This window comes from Rhipicephalus sanguineus, chromosome 1 (genome assembly GCF_013339695.2).
Source record: "Rhipicephalus sanguineus isolate Rsan-2018 chromosome 1, BIME_Rsan_1.4, whole genome shotgun sequence".
Classification (NCBI taxonomy): domain Eukaryota; kingdom Metazoa; phylum Arthropoda; class Arachnida; order Ixodida; family Ixodidae; genus Rhipicephalus; species Rhipicephalus sanguineus.
The window spans coordinates 192,477,342-192,499,102 of record NC_051176.1 but is presented as its reverse complement, the minus strand read 5'-3'; the positions used below and the strand labels follow the sequence as shown (position 1 = coordinate 192,499,102).

Sequence of the window (21,761 nt, the reverse complement as noted above, 5' to 3'; positions counted from 1 at the left end):
TTTTGAAGTATCTCGCGTAACAGAAAAAAGAAAGAAAAAAAAAGAAGGGAGGAAGAGGGAGGGAGCGCAAAGCAGCCAGCTTTGTCATGGCAATTCTAGTATGTCTCGAGGTGAAATAGGGACCACGAAACAAAAACATAGAGCGAATATTTTTAACATCGACGTTCTCGTCGTTTACACTAACCCGTAATTTGCGCACATTTCCGGTAAAAGGATCACGGTCGTGAATTCTGGCAGGGACTCACTGCCATCAGCCAATGTTATCTCCGACTGATTATTTACAACACGTTTGAGAGGACACTGTTATGGGGGTATACCTCAACATTTGTTCCTTCCATTTGACTTTAGTTCTGGCTCCGCGAGTCCTCCAGCACGCCGTATACCACTGGAGGCCGCAATACAATAACCCATGTGCCTCAGTATGCCTCGTATGAGGCCCGCATGGCCTTCCTGGGCATTCTTACATACACTGCAAGTTGTTTATACCTTTCACGACGCGTGCGTCAACAGAAAACGTTACACCTCATCTGTGCGATGCATACCGAATGCCAAAAATTCGTTTTTTTTTTTTAATTTCGCACCGAAGCCCCAGTGTAGGTACGTCAGCGTGACGTCACGGATGTCAGTGCACAAGGTCTCCCGCGAAACTTCCTGCCGCACGTAAAGGAAAAAAAAAAACACGAACTTTTAGATACATAAATGTGGCCATCTTCAAAGTATTTCCCATTCGATACCATTACACTGGTTCCACCTCTCCCATCACTGAGCACCTTTGGAAGTCCTCTCCTGTTAAGCGCACTTCGGCAGCGATGCCTTTCTTCTTCTTTTTTTTTTAATGATCGTCGCACTCCTAAAAGGTAGCACTCGGAGCACCGTGTTGCACTTTGGAGAACGAGAAAAAGTAGCAGGGGACAAAATGTGGCAAGTGAAAAAAAAAATGGCAGTATCAAAACACGCCATCGACGTGATTTCCACTTCGTTCTTTCGTTCATTGCCTCATATTTTCTCGCTCCTTGCTCTGCGACTTCAGCTCGATGTCGTATTCGTAAATCAGTTTTGTCGCAGATGACGACGCTATGCATGCAACAAAGAGCACAGAAAATGGCCCTGTTTCTGTATTCACCTTTCTTCCTAAAAGCTATTTTACACTGCGAAAAGTTACCCTGTTTGGGTGTGCACCGACGCGCCCAGCTTATAGTACCAGCTATTGAAGGACTCCGATAGTATTGTGCTGAATGACCCTATCCAAGATTTCATCGCTGTTCCCTGAACTTTCCCAATCAATTCAGCGTTCTTTTTATCATAACTTTATCCCTCACGGAGTCAACAATTTAGACGCCATCTAGACGCAAACCTTTTTACACTTCCTATTTTTCAATCGTAATCCGGTGAACTGACGATACTAAATTCCGAACCATTCGCTGCTGATATTTAAGTCAGTCGGGGTTGGACGGTATTCCCGAAAATGCTGGGCCCAGTTGAACACAGTTCTTACCTTTAGGGCATCCTTTCCGTAGGCCTTTTGCAATCTCTTATGAGATGGTGATGTGTCAGATTCTTGCCATATTTCGGAGGAGATTTGACACTGCGATGTTTTGTTCCGGCTGTTTGTCGATGTCCAAGACAAAAAATTAACTGCGTAAAAAACGCACGCATAAGACTCTGCCTTGTCTTACCGCAGTCCGGCTCGTAAACTAGAAGGGTCCTTTCGAGCGGAAGAGCCTCTGCACGTTCTACAACTTTCTCGTTCACTCATTGCATCAACTTTTGGGACAGCTAGACACCGCACTTTATCGTATTTAGGACTGATGTGGGCAGCAAATGAACGCGAACTAGCGAAGATAATTTTTTTTACTCCCTTGTGGTACATCGCATTGTATATTAAACAACAACAACAACAACGACAACGACAACAAGAAGTTATATGGGCCCCAGCAGACGCCATCAAAATTCATGACGTCATGACGAGCTATGCGGGACATTCAAGGCAACGTCGCCTTCGGCAATTAGTTTTTGCGTCATTCCTGGATCACCACGTACGCCTTCTGTTACTTGGCAAATGTGTTCTCTTTGGTATAGTGTCAAAGCGTAGTTGTTTTTTTTATTATTACACATCAACTAAATTTTCTATTTAGCATCCCTTAAGATTGCAAAAAGCGCAACGCATAATTTTGGCGGCCAGTGCGGGGCTCCGGTCCGGCCACACCACTCGGCTTCCATCTGTTCAGTAATGCCAGACTATGCAACCATGTTCAGTAACAAAACTTTATTCATTCTATGGAAGCACGTTATTTCAGAATTAAAAGTACCGTACAACGTTATACTATGGAGTCCGTGCAACAGGGGAAGAATACATCAACATGTTAATTCAACGTTAGCAGAAACAAGACTAAATTTCATGACTAGATTCGCCACCTGAACAACATTAAGTTGTCACACCCTGACACATTGCGCTAACACGAAATATGCCATGCAATATACACCCACAAATGTGATGGCTATTCAGCAACGGTAACACGTACAATTTGGCATAAAGTGCTCTAAAAGTGTATACACTTCATTGACATTTCCGTATTCAAATTGTCCTTGTGATTCGTTGTTTGCCGCTAGTACACAAGTGCAACCTAATACCGTCCACACTGCGCGAAACAGGAGATGTCCGTGCGACCTTTGGCGAGGCTCGTGTACTATTGGCGCTATACGTATACACAATTAACGCTCCACAGAGGCTGAAGAACACAGCCGTTTACAAAGCTTCAGGCATATCAGGACATAGCAGGCGCGTGTCATGCCGGCGACATTTATCACGAAGGCTGCGGTCTGCAAGAGGGCAGTAAGTAAATAGACGGCGAGTATAGCCTGAAACGATAGAAAGGTGGTCGTGCGTGAATACGTCTATACTCGCGGACAACTTTTCTTGGCAATGAAGCGAAGGCTACATGGCCACAATGCACGTATCCTATACCGCTAATTAATGTAGTCCCACAATTGCGTCCGTATTTTCTGCGTGAGATATGTCAAATACTCCTTCATTTTCTACGTGTAGCTTTTTGAGACGGAACGCAGCGCTCACAAGCGAGATATGTGCATTTCTTTTACTTTATACATTGTCACTTTGCGTTTTTGCGTGCGTGAAAAAGTCGCGCCTTTTACCCGTACCTTAGACGCTAAGCAGCGTTTGCGTCGAAATGCAACGCTAGCCATCACTTTCCACGGCGTTACGAGACGCGCGCCAAACCGGACTACTTCGCGTAGCAGTACCTGTGCAGACGCTCCGCCCCCGTAGCTTTCCCTTCATTGCCAAGAAAAGTTGTCCGCGAGGATAGTCTCGCTTGACGCTGACAATTTCGCGAGAAAGCGGGACAGGAAAAGTGAAGGAAAAACTGCAGGACGTATCTCTTGCACCTACTAGGAAAATGTAGTAAAGTGCGCGCAACATTTTATTCGAGCTGGCGGATAAGCCTAAAGTGATAATCTTCAAATCGATTCGGAATTCTATACATCAGCGTCCGTAAGACGCGGCGCAACGCAACATATCATGTTGCGTCCACTGACCTTTAGCATCGGATTACAACAAACATCCCGGCTCTATATAAACGCTAAGGAATGGTCTCGCAGAAAGTTTGCTTACGTGTGCATTGGCACCACTCCTACGGAGCAGGAGCACAGACGGTCTGCGTCATTAGTTCGTCATTAGACGGTCTGCGGCATTAGTCTGCGTCAAGCGCGTGACCTGAGGTGCCGAGAAGCCGGATAGCGTGACCCCTGTAGAACATTTTCATGTCAACAAGAACGGAAAATTAAGCTATATGGCGCAAAGTAAGCTTGACTAAGTAAACAAAATACGGCAATGAATAATACACACCAACTGCTACAGGCTTCGTGCTATAAAGTCTAATACAGTTGATAACAGCTATCTACACTTTTGATCCGCCGAGCCAGGGAAGTGTAGAACCTCCTCAAAAAAGCCCGACGGTATAGCATGCGTAACTCGCGCAGCGACTTTGAAAACGTAGGCAAAAGCTGTAGTTATGCATGCATACTGAATTCGTAAAACCTACCATCGTTTAAAATAACAGAGAGCTGAGCTAGCTGATACGTATTCATGTTAAAAGACTGGGCGTGCAAACAAGGAAACAAGAGAGAAGTCAAGACACCACAAACGCCGTTGTACCATCGTAGTCTATTACTGTTCACGCCCAAGAAAATTTGTTACTTATGTGGGTATACGTAATTACGTACTTCGTACTATCACAGTTACAGTATAACAGAAATGCGAAGCTAAGTCGCCGAATGCGTAGTAATAAATGATATTCACTGTTGCATAATACGTTATACCAACGACAGTAATAACATCAGGCTAACATGTGTTTTTTTTTTTTTTTCAGGGTCCGGTGGTCCCTTGATCTTGCCGATAGTGAAAGCAGAAGTGGCCTAGAAAATTGGTAGACGGAATTTTGCATCCGTTTCGTAGCACCGTAAGAGCACATACCACGCACTAGCACAAAAAGGCGGGGTCGGCGTTTCACACAAGCCTATACCAACCAATAGGCGCGCAAAATATTGCAGGTATGAAAGGGTGTCAGGAATAGATATAGTGCCGGCAATGGGGGCAGGAGCATTAGTAAACATAACGGCTGCGCAGTTATCGCCAAAAGACCACATTCCCTCATTCCTCCCCTTTACCTCTAACACAAAACACACATCATCATCGGCTACCAACGCCTTTCGGCGAAATACTAGAGGCCCGTGCACGGCGTGGTGTCAGTGCCCGTTAAAGAACTCCAGGTGGTCAAAATCATCCGGAGAACTCCACTATACGGCGTCTCTCGTAACCTGAGTCGTTTTGGGATGTTCAACCCCATAATAAACCAACCACCCAACTTGTTCTCACATAAATTGCGCATCACTATATGTACCCTCTTATTTTGTTAACCAGATAGGCTACAAAATAAAAAAAAAATTGAAATGTAGTGTCGGACAGATACAGAGCAACGTACGTCTACTACACGATATGAATATAAGGCGTATTTCTTCTCCATAAGTGCGCACAGCCGTTCACGAAAAGCTTTCTGAACATGGAAGACGAAGAAAAAACGGATAGACTCACGTCCAGCCTAGCTGAGCGCGAAGCCTGAAGGTGAGGCACACTGCGTTTCGCACAACTTTAACTGTGAGTTCAGGCTGCATGGAAGTTCGGCGCTATTGCCCAAGGCCCGCTCTTTATGGTCCGGCGTCTTTTTGTCCTAGCAGATTTGATACTGACTACGGTCCTAGTTACGAACAGAAGGTGTCAGAATAGCCGAAACATACAAGCGTAGATGTACAGCGGCATAGCCGAGTACGAGTGTGTTACATTTCTTGCGTTAAGAAAGCGTCTCATATATTGCACGACTCTCGCGAGCGCATAAAGCGCATTAAAATTCCTCTGCGATAGCTGTGTCACTGCCGGCATATTTATGTCATTGTCGGTCACTGCAATGCCTGCTCTGTGCGCTTCGCTTAAGCGCGTTGTTCCACAGTGACGCAACAAACGATGTTGTCCCCCCCCCTTCCTCCTCCTCTCCCCGCGCCGTCAATCATCTCTGGTATTCCATGCCGCGTACAGATAGATATAGGTTAGTATGAACGTGCTACGTTAAATTTCTGCAGCTATCATCATGGAGGATTTGAAGATCACCATCGGGAGAACGAGATTATAGCGTGGTAGCGCGCCAGTAGTGCGAGCACAAGTCTATAAAAGGACGAACTGACGTAGATTTCGAAGAGAACGGACGCTTCGGCTGATGGCGCTGCTCCGGAATCGGCCGCCGAGCAGAAGTAAACGGGGCCGCCATCGTCTCGACTTTCGGCGATTCTTTTACCCTAACTCTACAAAAGACGAATTTAGCTTGTACGCATATGTATCTCAATTTAAGGTCATTCAGTGAATGGTAATACGCAGTTATGAACAAATGAAACGCGAACAAGAAGTTAACAAGCTAGAATAAGTTTCGCGAGTGATAACTCGAAAGTACTATCTCCGAACTCAATTTATGCAGATGCCAAATATGTTTTAGGCCTCAAAATAAACGTGCAAGCCGAAATCGCGCTGACATTAAACGCAATGGAGGAACACGAACGAAAGAACGCGTTTTAGTTAAACCTAACTCGTCAAGTGTCCGTGAATGTATACACATGCAGGCGAGCCAGTAAAAACCCTGCACGGTTTCGGCGGTGTACGTAAAGAGAGGCCCTCGTCGTCAGAGCCAGTGGAGCCAGCTTCCGCACGGCGCCTTGTGGTCAGCTGCGGCCCGCGGCGCGGCGGCCGGCCGACCGCCGCAGCGTCGGAAGCAGTAGTTTGCGCCTCCGTTGTTGTCCCAGAAGCGGCGCCCGTCTTCGGTCTCGAAACAGACGGCCAGTTCACAGCGCAGCGGCGCGTCGGCCACGCTGAGCTCGAACTCGAACTTGTCCACGCCGTCGGCCAGCGAGCCCGGCACGTACGAAGCCGACCAGTCCACGTGCGACTGCCACCCGTTGGCCGTGTAGCGCACGAACACGTGCTTGTGGTACGTCAAGTTGGCCACGCTCACCGTGCCGTACAGCGTCAGCTCGCGCACCGACAGCGCGCTCAGGCACACCTGCGCCGCATCGAGTGACAGTTGTTACCGGCGCTGTCGAATAAAGCGCTGTCACCATCACTTTACTTTTTACATTCTTAACGACGCCATCCCTTGTCACGCTAACAGTTTCGTTAACAGGCGTGTGTATAAGAATCGTAAAAGCAGGCTTCTCCCCACACAACGTCTACATGTGGAGAAGCCACTTTTAAAGGTGTTTTCTCAGGTTTGCATATACTGGCTAAAGATTTTGTAGTAAAAAGAAAAAGAAGTTCGACGTCTTCTTTTTCTCTGTTATGCTGTCGCTGAGCGATTACCGGCTAGTAGCATTGATATTTTTACTGAATAGTTTTTAATACTTTCGTGACCGCGGAAAAATCGGTTGTTTTTGGGTAGTCCACGAAATATATTTTTTTCTTGCCACATGAATGATGCTAAAGCGCAGGGTATCAAATGATAATACGCAGTTATCATTGATAAATCACTTGTTTGAAATTAAGACTGTTTAGATAGACGAATTCTTCCTCTATCTAAACAGTATTAATTTCAAACAACTGATTTATTTAGATTATATTAAAAAAACATCAAAACAAATAAAAATGTAACAGAAAGAAAGAAATTCATAAAAACATCGATGCTACCCTACACAAGGTAAACATTAAAAAAACGAAATACACGTTTTGAGCACAAAGCCCTTATAGAATAACACTGCAAATATAAGCTCTGTAAGTATAAAAGTTATTTACATAAATACAAAAATATAAGCACTAGTGCCTATCATGCCGCCACGCGAAGCAGTTTCTCGACGCGGTGAAACAAAGGTTGGCTGCACATGTTTCGAAGAAAATGTTTTTTTTTTCTGTTCAACTTTCCTTTCTTCGTAGCATAGTTTGCAGTCCTGGTATTTTTCAATTATATGTAATTGGTCCTGGGCACCCTCAGGCATATGTCGGCGAAAAAATTGGAGCTCACTCAGACTCAAGAAATATATTTTGCTCTGAGGTTTCACTCGGACTAGACAAACCAAAATTTTCCTCAACCGGACTCACTCGGACTCAGACTCACTAAGCTTTTTCTCAGTCGGACTCACTCAGACTCAGACTCACGGCTTCACCTGAGTCTGAGTGAGCCTGAGTGAGTCGACTCAGGGGTCCGTTGGCGTAAAATTAGGTTTTTCGATCATGGCGCCAATCAGGCACGTAGCTAGGATATTTTTTTTTTTGGGGGGGGGGGGGGGCAAGGCCTAATTGTTCGAAAGAAAGTCTTTCCATGGCAAAAAGAAAAAAAGTTGTTTTTATGAAATACGCGAATCACACGAGATATCTTTATCAAGGACTTCCCATGAAAGAGCTTGCGGGGGGAGGTCATGGCACCCCTTGCCCTAACTCACGCCTCTGATCAATAAATATTGAGGTGGCTCATGAATGCTAGTGATGTGTGAACAGACTTGAGTATAAACGTAAGCCGTTATAAGGCTGACAGTAATGCTGAAGATGAGTAGATAGGACCATGAGTCGGCAACAAAAGGTGGAGCTCACCCGGACTCACTCAAGAAATATATTTTGCGCCAAGCGCTCACTCGGGCTCTCACTCTCACCAATATTTTCCTCAACTGGACTCACTCGGACTCAGACTCAGGGGCGTAGCCAGAAATTTTTTTTTTCGGGGTAGGGGGGGTGGGCACCTCCTTGATCTGAAATGGGGGTCGGGCAGGCAGATGTGATCGAGTGTCATTTTGAACAGTATGGCTGGTGTGCCCCCTCCTAACTATGCCACTGCTCAGACTCACTAAAATTCTCTTCAACCGGACTCACTCGGACTCAAACTCACCAAAAGATTACTCATCCGGACTCACTCAGACTCAGACGCACGGCCAGATCTGAATCCGAGTGAGTCTGAGCGAGTCGACTCATGAGTGAGTTTGCCTACATATGCCCTCAGGTGCCTTCCCGCGTATGCGATGAACAGCGTACCCCGTTTCTGAATCTGCCAAAACCCATAATTTGTATTCCCATTTGACCACTTTGTCCCTCACGTACTGCCCAATGTCAGACTGACCTTAAGATTTCACCATTTTCTCATCCACGGAAGGGTTCCGACGCGGTTGGAAAATTGGCAGAGCTTGCGCTACACCGCGCAAGGCTTGAAACAGCGAAACTAGACGATTCTGAAGACTAATCTGGTTGTTGCTAGGTTGTTGCTAGGATTTAGCTGAGTGATTCTCGGTTGTTTCTACGTTAATTCTCAGCGCAGAGAGGTTCGAGTTAAACCACAGAGAGTCACAGACACGACACGGATGTACAGCCGTCATGAAGGGCAACACGCGAGCGCGTGGCAAATAGCCTCGTACCGCACATGTGGCGCTGCGCAGTGGCGAAATGTTAAAATAATAAAAAGAAGGCGGTGCCCTTCCTTCTATTGCCTGCACCCGTTCTTTCAGTTTTACTTATTTTATCACTTCATGTTGCAGTGATAGCAACAATCTGAAGATGTGATAACAAAAATCCTTATGGAAAACAATCCTTGTTCGCTTAAATGCACCGACAAAAGATGATTAGCGAAAAGAAAGCGTAAAATAAAGATAAACACATTTGTGATGGGAGTGTAGGAAATAGAATGAATGACGACACTCCCGCCATTTATTTTCACATTTCGCCACTGCACCGCGCCACGTGTGCGGTACGAGGCTATCTGCCACGCGCTCGCGTGTTCCCTTTCATAAAAATGACGGCTGTACAAATTGGTGAGACAGAACCTCGCGCTGAAACCAAGCGTTCGCACCTCTCATACATCTATAGGTCTACGGGCACGTCGTCGTTGGCGTAAGCCTTCCATCGCTTCGGGGTCTTCTCACAGCCGCCGTTACCTTTCCCGTTCCCTGCTATTCTCTCCTTGTACGTATTCGGTGTCTTCGGCTCACCGCCGTCGCTCCGCAGCCATTTGTTGGGCTAACTGTTGCTTTCTTAGTTTTTAGTGGTCCGTGGTGAGTAGTGGTATTCACCCAATTTCTGTGGCACATACCCATTTATGATGATGATAGTTTTTTTATTCACCGGACAAGGAACGATTTGCTAAATAGTTTTGCTGTTAAAAATAGCGCGGATGAATTGTTCATGTGTTGCACTAGAGAAGACACGCGGTGAAACTTCCCGTGGGATGCGACGGTCGTCTTCTTCGAATCAGAGACACTCAAGAAGGCAAGCAACGCCTTGAACCTTTTCCGTGGCATCATTGACGGTGGAAGAAGGCCTGGAAATATGGGTCGTCGACTCCAACAGCAATGCAGGCGCGGGACTTGGACGATTCCCGTGTACACCAAAAGTCCGACGAACATGCGATCTCCTCAGTGACCTCACTCCAGGATCCGTGCCTCTCATTGTGCGTTGGCTTTTTGAATATATGCATCCACGCATACTTATTTGTGTGGTTTCATATCTATCCGACAACTTCTGCGGTGAAAAACAACACGGAGAAGCCACCGCGCGGCACTCCGGAGCGCTAGGTCAAAATACACTCCCGCGACGTCTTCGCGGAGAGAACTCCGCTTTTTCTGCAGCTAGCGCCAAATGCTCCTGTCCGAACAAGTTGACAACTTGGAGCTAAGAGTTGTGTCCTTTAGTGCGCATCGGATACGTTTACATCAACGTGCGGCAGCGATAAAACGGCCCGAGGAGATAGCGAAACTTACCGGCGGATACCTGCTGATGTTCCGGGGCGGTTTGACGCACCATCGCCGTCCGTACTGAAGTTTGACGAATCGAAGTCGTCTTCCGTGTCTTTGCTGCTACCAACATCCTGAGATTGACGCCCAGATTCATCGGAATGCGTCCAAATTCGACGTTTTCGTGGAGCACCCGCGAGCGACGTCGACGCCATAATCGAAACCACGAGCGCTCACCTCCCCGACTGCGAAGGAGCTTTAAAAATCCCCCCGCGGCGGAAAAAAGAAACTCAAAAGCGAAACTGATAAAATACTGCCTCTTTACTCTTTAAATGGCGTTAGATATCCAGAAGCACTCAGAGAGTGCCAGAATTTGAACTTGAAGTCATCGTTAGCATACTACCGATGGGAATAGGCGCGGTCACGAAAGTGTAAAGTACGTTAGGTACGTTGGACGGCAAGAAGAAGCCACGTAGGGGAGCTCCAAGTGAATTTTACCCAGCTGCAGGGGCGGCGTCAATGGGGGGCGTGGGTCGGGGCAGGGGGGGGGGGGGCAGCTGCCATCTGCATTGTCCCCCCCCCCCCCTCCCAGCAAAAAAATCCTGGCGCCGCCCCTGCCCAGCTGGAGTAGACGTTGGCCAAAACAACACAAGAGTCATATTAAATTTTGTGTTTATAGAAACACGGCCACCAAAGCTGGGAGCCAACTTTGGATCCATATTCCCAGCAGCAAAAAGCTATGAGTGGTAAATCACTGTGGTGGGTGAATATGGACGCCCCTTATCTTACCTGGAAAATATTTCATAACGTGAGAGATACATCCAGACTCGTTAGGCCTTCTTGTACAACGCACCATCCATTGGCGATACCAGTGGTACCAGTGGGGGGCACGGGGGGAGGGTGGTCACTGCTTCATCAAGTTTTCGCCTACCACCCCTCCCCTCCTCCCTAGGGCAAACGTAGTCAAAACAACATGCATAAGGCCCCTCCCCCCACCCCTTTACCAAAGGGACTCACTTGTCGTGGGTGCGGCCGTCCCCCTAAATACATCCTGGCGCCACACCCACCCCTGACTATTTTATTATTTTAATTCGCCGCAAATCTAATTTAGGATTGCTTACCTCATGCTTTATGCAGTTATGCTCTCAATTATAACGCTCATTAATCGTAATCGTGTTTCCTTTTTCTTGTTCAATTTCATTTTTTTATTAGTCAGAAAGCATACAATCTAATTACGTGAACTGTTTCGACCAGTAGCCAACGTCTAGTAATGAATCCAATATAGAAATGCGCCTGTGCACGCCGTTAGATTTCGCACACATGAATAATCGATAGGAAGGTCTGTATGGTCATTCAGATTAAAAAGAAGGACACGCCAAAAAGAAATAAAAAATCGAAGAGAGAAAAATCCTCAACAACAAATTTAGAAAAAAAAAAGTGAGTGCATATAGGAGCCTTTCTGCATCTTTTCTTCGACACATCAAATAATGAAAGTCTGCACTCATAGAAAGAAAAGCGAGTACGGAGGACACTTCAACTGTATCGAGTTATTGCACAAACGAGCATCATCGCCAGTTTTTCTTAAAAATAACTTGCATCAACTTCCGTCATTTCGTCCTCAGCCGCAGATTTAGTCCAGGAACGCTTTTCTCGCCCTGTAAGTGCGCGCATTCACAAGAGAGAATATGGAAGGCTGTGCTTGTCCTACGTAACCTCTCTTGCAAATGTGCATACACAGTCCCACTACCTAAAGTTCCAAGCAAGGCTGACACACGAACGAGATTTACTTGAATATTTTTTTTTCTGATCACAAAGCAGTTAACGACGTACATTGCAAATGCTCACATGAAATTGACATATTCGCTCTGAACTTTTGCTCTACGCTATTCGCATTCGGACGGTCATTTCGAGTACCGCTTACACTACTAAGAACGCTTTTCAGTGTGTCCTTTTGTTTCTCCTTTTCCTAGTTTGCCCGGTTAATTCACTAAATTGTCTTCCCTCCTCGTAACTTCAAGCTTTTTTTTTTTTTTTTTCTCGTGAGGCACCGACTGACATTACGTTAAAGTCCGCACGTTCGTGCCGCTCAGAATACGCCATCCCTGCTCTCCTTTGACGACGTACTGCTTTGCATTAACGCAACGAGGAACAGAGCTACGCTCCACCCCTCCCCCTTCATTTTTGTCGGGCTCGCGGGATCTAAAGTCCCCGTATATTACTCCTCTACTTTTTTTTTTCTAAAGCAAGCACGTCGCGGGACTAAGCACCAGTTCTGTTTCTTTCTTTTTTTTTTTTTCCCCCGAGCGTGCCAAGGAAAAGTATCGGCTCGTGGCGGCGACCGCGCCATTGAAGCTTCGCGGAAGCGGCCAAGTGCCTCCATTGCCTCGGCGCAATTTGCCGGCTCGCCGCACAAACGCCTCGCATATCCGGGAGCCGTCTGCGGAGACAGGCCGGCCGTCAAACATGGGCCCACGACGCTACAGCAGGCGCTTGTCTGGCGCAATTCCAAACGAGCCACTTGCGCGCCAAGAGGAAACAGGCTTCACAGCGAACAGCCTGTCTCGCGGTCCCCATCGGCACGTGGCGGCCTGTCATATTCTGAACAGCTGGCTATTCTTGAAGGGCGCCGCAATTTCTACAGTTGCGCGTTTCCTCGACGTGCTGCGACTTCGCAGTGCATTCGCGTGACAATTTGAGGGCTAACTTTTTTAGGAAGCGCCAAAACTAAACACCGACATAGACAAGAAGGACGAGACACAAGCGCTTGTGTCCTCGTTCTTGTGTATGTCGGTGTTTAGTTTGGCGCTTCGTACAAAGACGGATCTTTACCATCTAGCCCGATCTAATTGTTTATTAAGTTGAGGGGCCCCCGAGTGCACCCTGGAGAGAATTCGCAGTGACAGCTCCCTACGTTTTTCTTAATTGATATATATATATATATATATCAGATGCGAAAAATAATAGAACACACAAGGTAAGAGAAAGACTGTTGGGCGAAGGGGGGGGGGGGGGCGCAAGACACAAAACCACCTGTCATGAGTGACGAAAGAGATATTCATCATGGGTAGGCCACGAGCAGCCAGGGTTAAACGTCGCGCGATAATACGGTACCACTTTTGATGTATTAGAAACGTCCCCGACAGAAAATAATGTTGCTATATAACCGTCCCAGTCAAAAATAGAGTTATTTCTCATTTCATTCATTCATTCTTCTTTTCTAAAGATATTGCCGGCCAACTCAGCGGGCATATCTACTTTCAAGGCGTTCGCTGAACGTGCTTCCATTGCATGCCTTCGTCACCTGTCATGTTTGTTGGTATTACGATTTTATTACAATTATTGATCGTGCATTCACAGGCTTGCTCCTATTTGCGCTATGAATCGGTCGCTTTTTCGGCTGTTATTACTTTGCATCGTCCAGAATAGGTGCGGTCTGCTAAACATAGCTTATGGGCGCAAAACAGACATAAGAAAGCCGCGCACACACACACACACACACACAACACACAAAGCGCCTCAAAGCATGAGGCGTACTGTCTGGTTGTGTGTGTATTTTGCGTCATTAACTATGTTTAGCGGAATAATTTATTGAAACCTTAAAAGCTCAACTTTCATACCAGATTATTATTATTATTATTATTATTATTATTATTATTATTATTATTATTATTATTATTATTATTATCATTATTATTATTATTATTATTATTATTATTATTATTATTATTATTATTATTATTATTGTTGTTGTTGTTGTTGTTGTTGTTGTTGTTGTTGTTGTCTGCAGTGTTAGGGTGGCACAAAATTGGATGTCATTCGCCCAGAAGTGTCAGAGTACGCGTCGCCACGCTTCCGTGTTCATCGACATGTCGTGGTTACGCGCAGCAGACACGCACTGCGCTGGCGCTGCACGCACCTTGTCCCGGAGAATGCGTTGATGGAGCTCGTCCCCGCTGGCCACCGAGAAGGCAGCCTCGAGGGTGGCGGCTGACGCGGCGCTCGGCTGCTGCTGCGGCGTCGCCACCGAAGCAGCGGCCGGCGTCCGGATGCGGTGCACGAGGCGGCGCACGTGCTCTAGCTCCAGACCCAGCGCGTCGGCAAACGTCACCAGGCGGCCTCGACGACGGCGCTCCGGCCACGCGGGGCTCTTATTGGGCTTGTCCCGGCGAAGAATGCCGCGCGGCGCACCGCCCACCGCTGCGTGACAACCAAGCCAGCCAAAAGCTAGGCCTCCAATCGCAACTCGACTTCACCATGTCACACAACGTGTTCCGCCTGACCGTCACTTTTCTTTTTACTCATTTCTCGTAGTAAAAGTATCGAAAAGTTGGTAGGAATTCCATATGGAAAGTTTTTCAGCGCGCACACAACTGTAGCATCTTGTAGCAGCTGGAACACCGTTAAAGAGTGAAGACATGAATATATATATATATATATGGAGCCATTCCACTGTGTAGGTGGATGACCAGCAATACTGCAGCACACCACACAGGATTAGAGAAGGGTAAATTTATTTTCTTTCATTTGTTGATGGCAGCGAAGATAGCCTTGTGATTACTATAATACAAAATGATTCACTGTTACAACCTAATATTTTCGGCCAAAATTACACATTATACACGACCGTTGTTGGGCGACTTGGTTTGATGCGACACTGCAAACCAATCTCTTCTAGCACAAATTGAGTTAACCATTTCTTGTCGAGTTTTGAAATGCCCGCATTGAAGTCTCCAACAATGAGCGCAGGGGGTAGTGTCACCGCGGCCAGCCCATGCAAAGTGCGTGTTCAAATACTTCTCGATATCATACTTGCGTGTTTACAGACATCCCCACAGTCGGTGGCATTGTACTCTTGTGAGTCAAGGGTGTATTATTATTATTATTATTATTATTATTATTATTATTATTATTATTATTATTATTATTATTATTATTATTATTATTATTATTATTATTATTAGAGGCGGAGAGTGCTTGAAGTCGAATTCACGTCGGGTCGGCTGGGTACTGCACTATCTTCAAGATCGGCCCACACTCACCGTTTTTATTGCTGACGCACAGATGCGAAAAATACGTGGGACCACAGTCGTCTACACCTTCGTTGTAAAAGAAAAAGTATATAAATAGCCGAAGGCTCCATACTATACAGCGCTGCCATGAGCAATCCAGCAACACACTTGGAACATTTGCAGCATTGCAGTCTTGACAGCAAATGCCACAAATGTCGTTTCTTTTTGCGAGTCACATCTATAGTACGCGTTCAGTTTTACCTCGTTGATATCAGCTGAATTCGCTGGACACATTAGCCGTTGCAAACATTCGGCCAACTGAACAAGCGACCGTAATTATTAAATGAATAAGTGGATTCTTCTTACCATGTGTCCAGCTTGCGCACGTGTGTCAGTCAACATTTGCTAAGCTTACTAACCAGCGAAGTGGAATTCATAGATAGGTCGTTTTGCGCTTAATATATATATATATATATATATAGGTTAGCATCTTTGACATGTACGATAAAGCGCGATCTGGTTTACATGCGTGTTGTACTCATGCGCTGAATTCATTCTTGGTTTTTTATTGTTATTGCGGCTGATTTATATATATATATATATATATATATATATATATATATATATATATATATATATATATATATATATATATATATATATATATATATATATATATATATATATATATATATATATTAGGTTGTATGAAGTTCGCGCTCCTCCTGTCCCGTTCTACCTTCTTGTACCTTGGTCTTCTTCGCGCTTCAAGTACATCCGCGTATGCTTTCGAGGGAACATTCCTGCACGAAAAGCTGGTGGTTGAGGGAGGCCCTGAAAATCACACAGACGCTCTTGCGCCTGTTACGCAACACACACGAACCTGACGTGCAAACTTCTTCAGCTAAGATAGGCGAAGTTATTTGCTAATTTGCTATTCATACAATCTCTCTCAGGACCCATCAAATTCGAGATTGGTTTATAGCAGGCATATTCCCCTACGGTGAGTGGAAGGGGGGGACCATTACATGTTAAACGCGCAATTCCTTTTGAGGCAGCCACTGGACTGATTTGAAAGAAATCTGCTGCATTTAAATGTAAGAACGTTCATTCGCAGTGATTGTATAGGAAGCAAAATTTTGATTTAGGCTTTCGAATCTTTAAAATAAAAATCCCCCCAAAACATTAAGTTTCAGGAAAATATAGAAGCACTGTCACGCTTGCGAATCCGGATCTCTGCACCTAAAAACACACATCGAAATTATATAAAAGGCATCTCTAAGCGCATGGGAAGCGAACAAACTTGATATATGAATCCACAGCTTACGCGAAACGCTCGCTATATATATATATATTGGCGAGGGTACTGCAAAATTCCAACGCACAATTAATTCTTGTATTTCAGATGAGTGCGTCAACGCTGTCCGTTTTAGATGTTTTACATAACTGTAATATCGTTTTTCATTGCTGAGTTGTAAACTTCATAGTTTCTTTTGCTATATTGCAATTTTCAATATATATATATTTTTTAATTGACGGCCTAAAGGTCCGCTTCTTACATTCACTGGACTGAACTCATTTTTCTTACTTTAACTGCGACAAATCTCATCAACTTCAGTGTAGTGGTTGCCGATAAAAACAATTTCTCCCTTCCAGCGTAGTTAGATACGACTCTCCGAGCTAAAACTTCTTTTAAAGTATAGCTACTGACAAATGCGAAAGAATCGACGATAGCTTAAAATACTACACCTGACGTCTGCATTGTGCCAGAGCAAATATTAAGCTCCATTGAACAGCGTTGCTTTCTTTTTCTGTTTTTCTCGAAAGCTAGATTACTTGGAGATTAGTGCACTCGAAATCCGCTAACATACGTTAACGCCTTTTTTTAAATCCTATATATAAATGATAAACTTCGCAGAAAGCTTTCAACAAGGGCTAAGGTGAAGCATGGTGTCAGAACAAGTTTCAAGCAGCTTTAGAAGAAAGGTAAAAACAAAGAAACAAGACACCTATCCCGGATACTGAAGGAAAAAAGAGAGATAGGGAGAAACAGGTCGCACACAAAATGTCGCAGACTATACATATAATAAATGTCACTCAAAGGTGACCACGACACATCGTATAAACAGACTTCAAGTGATTGTCTGCATGGCAGCTTTAGAGCGAACTTTCTTTTTTTTTTTTTTTCTGGGGAAGCCAAACCCAGACCGGAAATTCTTTTCGTGGGAGGGAGGGGGGCTCCAACCGTACTTTATGTATGTTCGTGCGTGCGTTTGTGTGCGCGTATGTATACGCTTGCAAAGTTGAAAGCTTTCGGGAGTGTTTGAACCCACCCCTCCACCCTGGCTACGCCAATGATAGGAAGGCACGGATTCAGACGATGACCACAACGAGTCAAATGAACCAAGTGACAGTGGACCAGATATCGGCAACAAGTGCAGCTTGCACGTGGCGTACACTGCACCAATCGCGGCCACGCTCACCGAGAGCAAGGCTGGGCGTGATGCTGACCGCCAGAATGGCGACGAAAGCGACGCCGCAGTTTTAACGGAAGCGCTTAACGTTCTACGTCATATTATGCGAAACTCATGCGCCGGTCTGGGAATCGAAAACCTGGTGGTGTCTTTCGCGGGACCAGGTCACGACGGCATGGCGAGCGTCAAAGTCCCCCTGTGTGGTTGTCGAGAACAGGACACCTACGGGGCTTCCTGCAGACAATGGCTGGGGCATCGCCCGAAGACTGCGAGTCGGACCTTTCCCGTCGTTGCCTAATATGCAGGGTTATCATGCTCTTAGGCGACAGTGGCGGCCAAGGACCGCTGATGTTACATACGAAGATCCCCGCCTTTACTCCCAGAAAGCCGGGGACCAATGGCAGGCCGTTGTGAGGAGCACATCATCGCTTCCTTTACCTTCATGCGCCCATTGCGGAGCTTGCGTTTTCTTTTTTTGGACTCGACCAAACGAGGGATGGGCGGGGGGTGGCTACGGTAAAACAAACTTACCCCCCCTCCCCCGTAGGAGAAACCTAGCTGCACACGCCCATGGCGGAATGTCTCCTATTTGTCTTATTTCTTCTTCATTTTGTCTTTGTTGTGCATACAGGCAAGAGCTACAGTGCTAAGCAGAAGACGACTAGACAAAGTGACAAGACAAGCGCTAATTTCCAGCTGATCGAGCTTTACTGTGCCAGAAGCCGGAAATAAGCCATAGAACGAAACAACCATGAGAACCAGTGATCAAGGAAGAGATGGTGTTAAACGATAACAAAACCAAGCAAAAGCCAGCAGTGAAGAAGAAGGTGAGAGTACACAGTCACCGGATCAAACACACAGAACAACCTGTTGGCAAAAGGGCTAAAGTGGCTCCGCATTCGGCCAGGCAGAGTGGATCACGCGCACCACTCCTTGTGGCTAGGTCCGAAATTCGCCATCAATAGGAAATCCTCCGCGCCAGACCTTCTTGCCAAGGTGCGCAGTGTTTCAGGATGCGTTTCAGCGGATTGACAGGAAACGTACTGAAGATTTCAGTATCTTCAGTATGACATACCAACACGCCCAAAACGCCGCATTACTAAGGAAAGAAAGAAGGTGACTTTTTAAGGGCTCGTTTTTCTTTGTTAGACGCAATATTAATGAGAACTAACAGACAATAATGCCAAGGAAAGTATAGGGGGTGTTATTTGTAGTGATTAGAATATAAATGTGAAGAAAGTAAAGTGGACGAAAAGATAACTTGCCGCCGGCAGGGACCGAACCTGCGACCTTTGAATAACGCGTCCGATGCTCTTCCACTCAGCTACGGCGGCGGTTTAGTGTACCAGAATAATTTAGCGGCGGTCATCCCCCCGTCCACTTTATAGGGTATATATGTGCATTTAAACCTAGGAGTGTTAGTCAGCGCTGATCGCAGCCATGGCGGCGTGTGTGGAACACTTTTTCTGCCTTTTGACGTCACGTAGCACGTGACGCCAAAAAGTCTGTAAAGTGTCTGTTAGTTCTCATTGATTACCAAGGAAAGCATATCATTAAGATATCCCATATAATAAGGTCTTGTGGCACTGTTTCCGTAAGCAACCATGCCAGTTTATTTTTTTCTCTCCCTCTCTCCTTTAGGAGAACATCCAGGTCGTCATCTGTATTTTCTAAGGCAGGTACCTTCTCAGATGCAGAGCACATGTGGACGTCACCTCAAAGTTCCTTCATTTGGTCCCAGGTCTTTACCTGTGCGTTGCAGCTTTCATGCAGGGCATGTTTTTCGTTTTCTTTTAGACAATACATTTTTTTATAAATATCCTACGACAGTAAGGCCCCTGTCGTTCCAAGGGGAGGGGCCTTCTAGGGCCCTCCCCTGTCTCGTATCAGAGGTCACATTATCTGAACATTTTGGAGACCTCTCTCTGAGCTGTTCTTCATGCCAGCGTTGAGGAAGGCAATAAATTCTGTAAGCAAATTATTTTGACACTTCTTTAATAAGCTCTACAGCTCATAATAAAAATACTCCGAGTAGCTAAACAGGACAGCGTCGGTTGCACTCTTGTGACACACAAGTGGATTTTTTGAAGGCTTGGCGCGAGTTAGATGAACCACCCCATATGTGCATGTATACATAAACAAAAAGACACGCAAACTCAAATATCCGCCAAGATCACTTGAAGATGAAGGGCTAACAAAACATGGAGAACTTTTATGTTACAATAAATATTAGTTTCAGTGCGGAAATATCAGTAAGGTCTAACGGTACCAGTGCTTTTTGCAAACGCAACTCCCTGTTTAAAATTGGAAGGCTTGTTGGCGCCAGCGGACCGATATGGTATCGGGGTCCACGGTAAAACCACAAGTGAAGCAGTGCAGACACTGCAGGGTGATACGGACCACACTTCGATGAAAGAAAGACTCAAGAACGCGGATGAAAAGAAATGGGATGGGATGGACATTGAACAGAGAAAGAGGGTACGAAAGTTGATGAGCAAGTAGAGTAACTGAAAGTGTAGAGATATGTATGCTAACAAAAGCAAAGCCGTACATTTTGAGGCCCGTGGTCAAAAAGATAGTGTATGCCGCAACAAAAGTTCGGCAACGACTCGCCACATCGTAATTGAATGTCAAGATGTTCTCACCCAGCAAGACTTGCGCAAAGCAATTTAAAGTGGATGAAGCCTTAACTTGTCAATAGTCGAGATAACGAGAAGTCCACAGAAATAAAGAAATCAGAAAGCACGGAAGGAAGATAGAACAGTAATCACTACAAGCGACGTCAGTAACTAGATGTAGAACCTTTTTTGAAGTGGTGGCCACATGCAAACGCAGCTGACCGCACGGTACACGCTATTCTACGTGTGCAGAGACATGCCAGAAACAGCGTTAATATATTTCTATGAAAAGGGTTTCACGCAGGTCCTTTTCCCGAGCTCGCTCTTGTCTCGCTCACATGACAACCGGACACTGCGTGCACGACATAGCACTGGCGACAGACGCGGTTAGTTGTTCAATGAATGAATGAATGAATGAATGAATGAATGAATGAATGAATGAATGAACGAATGAATGAATGAATGAATGAATGAATGAATGAATGAATGAATGAATGAATGGCCCAGAGGCTCAACAACACGCTAGTTGGGAAACATGGACAGCGTTTTCTTACCGGCGGGAATTGGCTTCATGCTCAGCAGATCGTCATTGCCAGAGTCCGACGATTCTCGTCTAAGAAAACCTGCTAAGAGTTTCATCTTGTGTTCCCAATGCTGCTCTTCAACCTCAGCGCACATGTGACACGAAGAAAGGTTTCTAGGCAAGTATAGGTAAATACTGTCCGCATCGGCAGCATTAAGGACATTCGCGAACTCGCGTAGCTCGCCTGACTGGGAAGCACACGTCCTCGACATCGCTGCCGGCTCTGCTTCCGGCACACCTAGATCCGATTGCCGCAAACAGCACCTTCCTTCATTGCTCGTACAATCGGGATGCCGCAACATCCATTCGGATAGGCGATATCATGGTCCTCCTGTCGTGATGACACTGACGCGACTGACGACTGTCACCGCGAGTCGTGCAGGGCTTATCTTCGAGTGCGGCTCGCATTATATATATAGGTGACCTTGAATGAAGCGCTCAAGCTGTGCCTACACTTTCCTTCTCCTAATACCTCTACACTTCAAAACTTTTGAACGGTACTATGACAGAGCATCTACGACCAACTTGTGCCACAGAAAGCTGGCACATACACTGTCTACCGGTCACAGAACGACAGAACGCCCACTACCATGTTCTGACTAGTTCTGACATCATCTATGGATTGCTACGGAATAGTACGTTTGAAAGAGAGGTATGAAAAAAAAAAAGTTGGTTTTAAAAGAAAGTTGTAATTACAAAACACAACTACAGAACCTTACTTTAAACTTCAAAGACTACAATTGAAGTAGTCTCAGACCAGTTGGAGAACACAGTGCAGAATGAGGTTCGCGCGACACGCTGCTGCCTCGGCGGCCTA

General features: G+C 45.7%; 1 protein-coding gene across 2 annotated transcripts; it reads right to left on the bottom strand.

Moving 5' to 3' along the window:
- Positions 1–2,251: 2,251 nt before the first annotated feature.
- LOC119404579 (protein phosphatase 1 regulatory subunit 3C) lies at positions 2,252–21,551 on the bottom strand. Of its 2 annotated transcripts, XR_007417117.1 has the most exons (4): positions 20,916–21,551; positions 14,177–14,457; positions 3,734–6,620; positions 2,252–3,702 (listed from the first exon to the last, which is right to left on the bottom strand). XR_007417117.1 is itself a non-coding variant. In XM_037671128.2 (3 exons), the coding sequence occupies exons 1-3, from the start codon at positions 21,244–21,246 to the stop codon at positions 6,243–6,245; spliced, it is 990 nt and encodes a 329-aa protein (XP_037527056.1). In that variant the 5' UTR covers positions 21,247–21,551; the 3' UTR covers positions 2,252–6,242. The 2 variants fall into 2 exon arrangements, 1 of the variants encoding a protein (XP_037527056.1); XM_037671128.2 differs by having other exon boundaries at positions 2,252–6,620.
- Between the last annotated feature and the right edge of the window lie 210 nt (positions 21,552–21,761).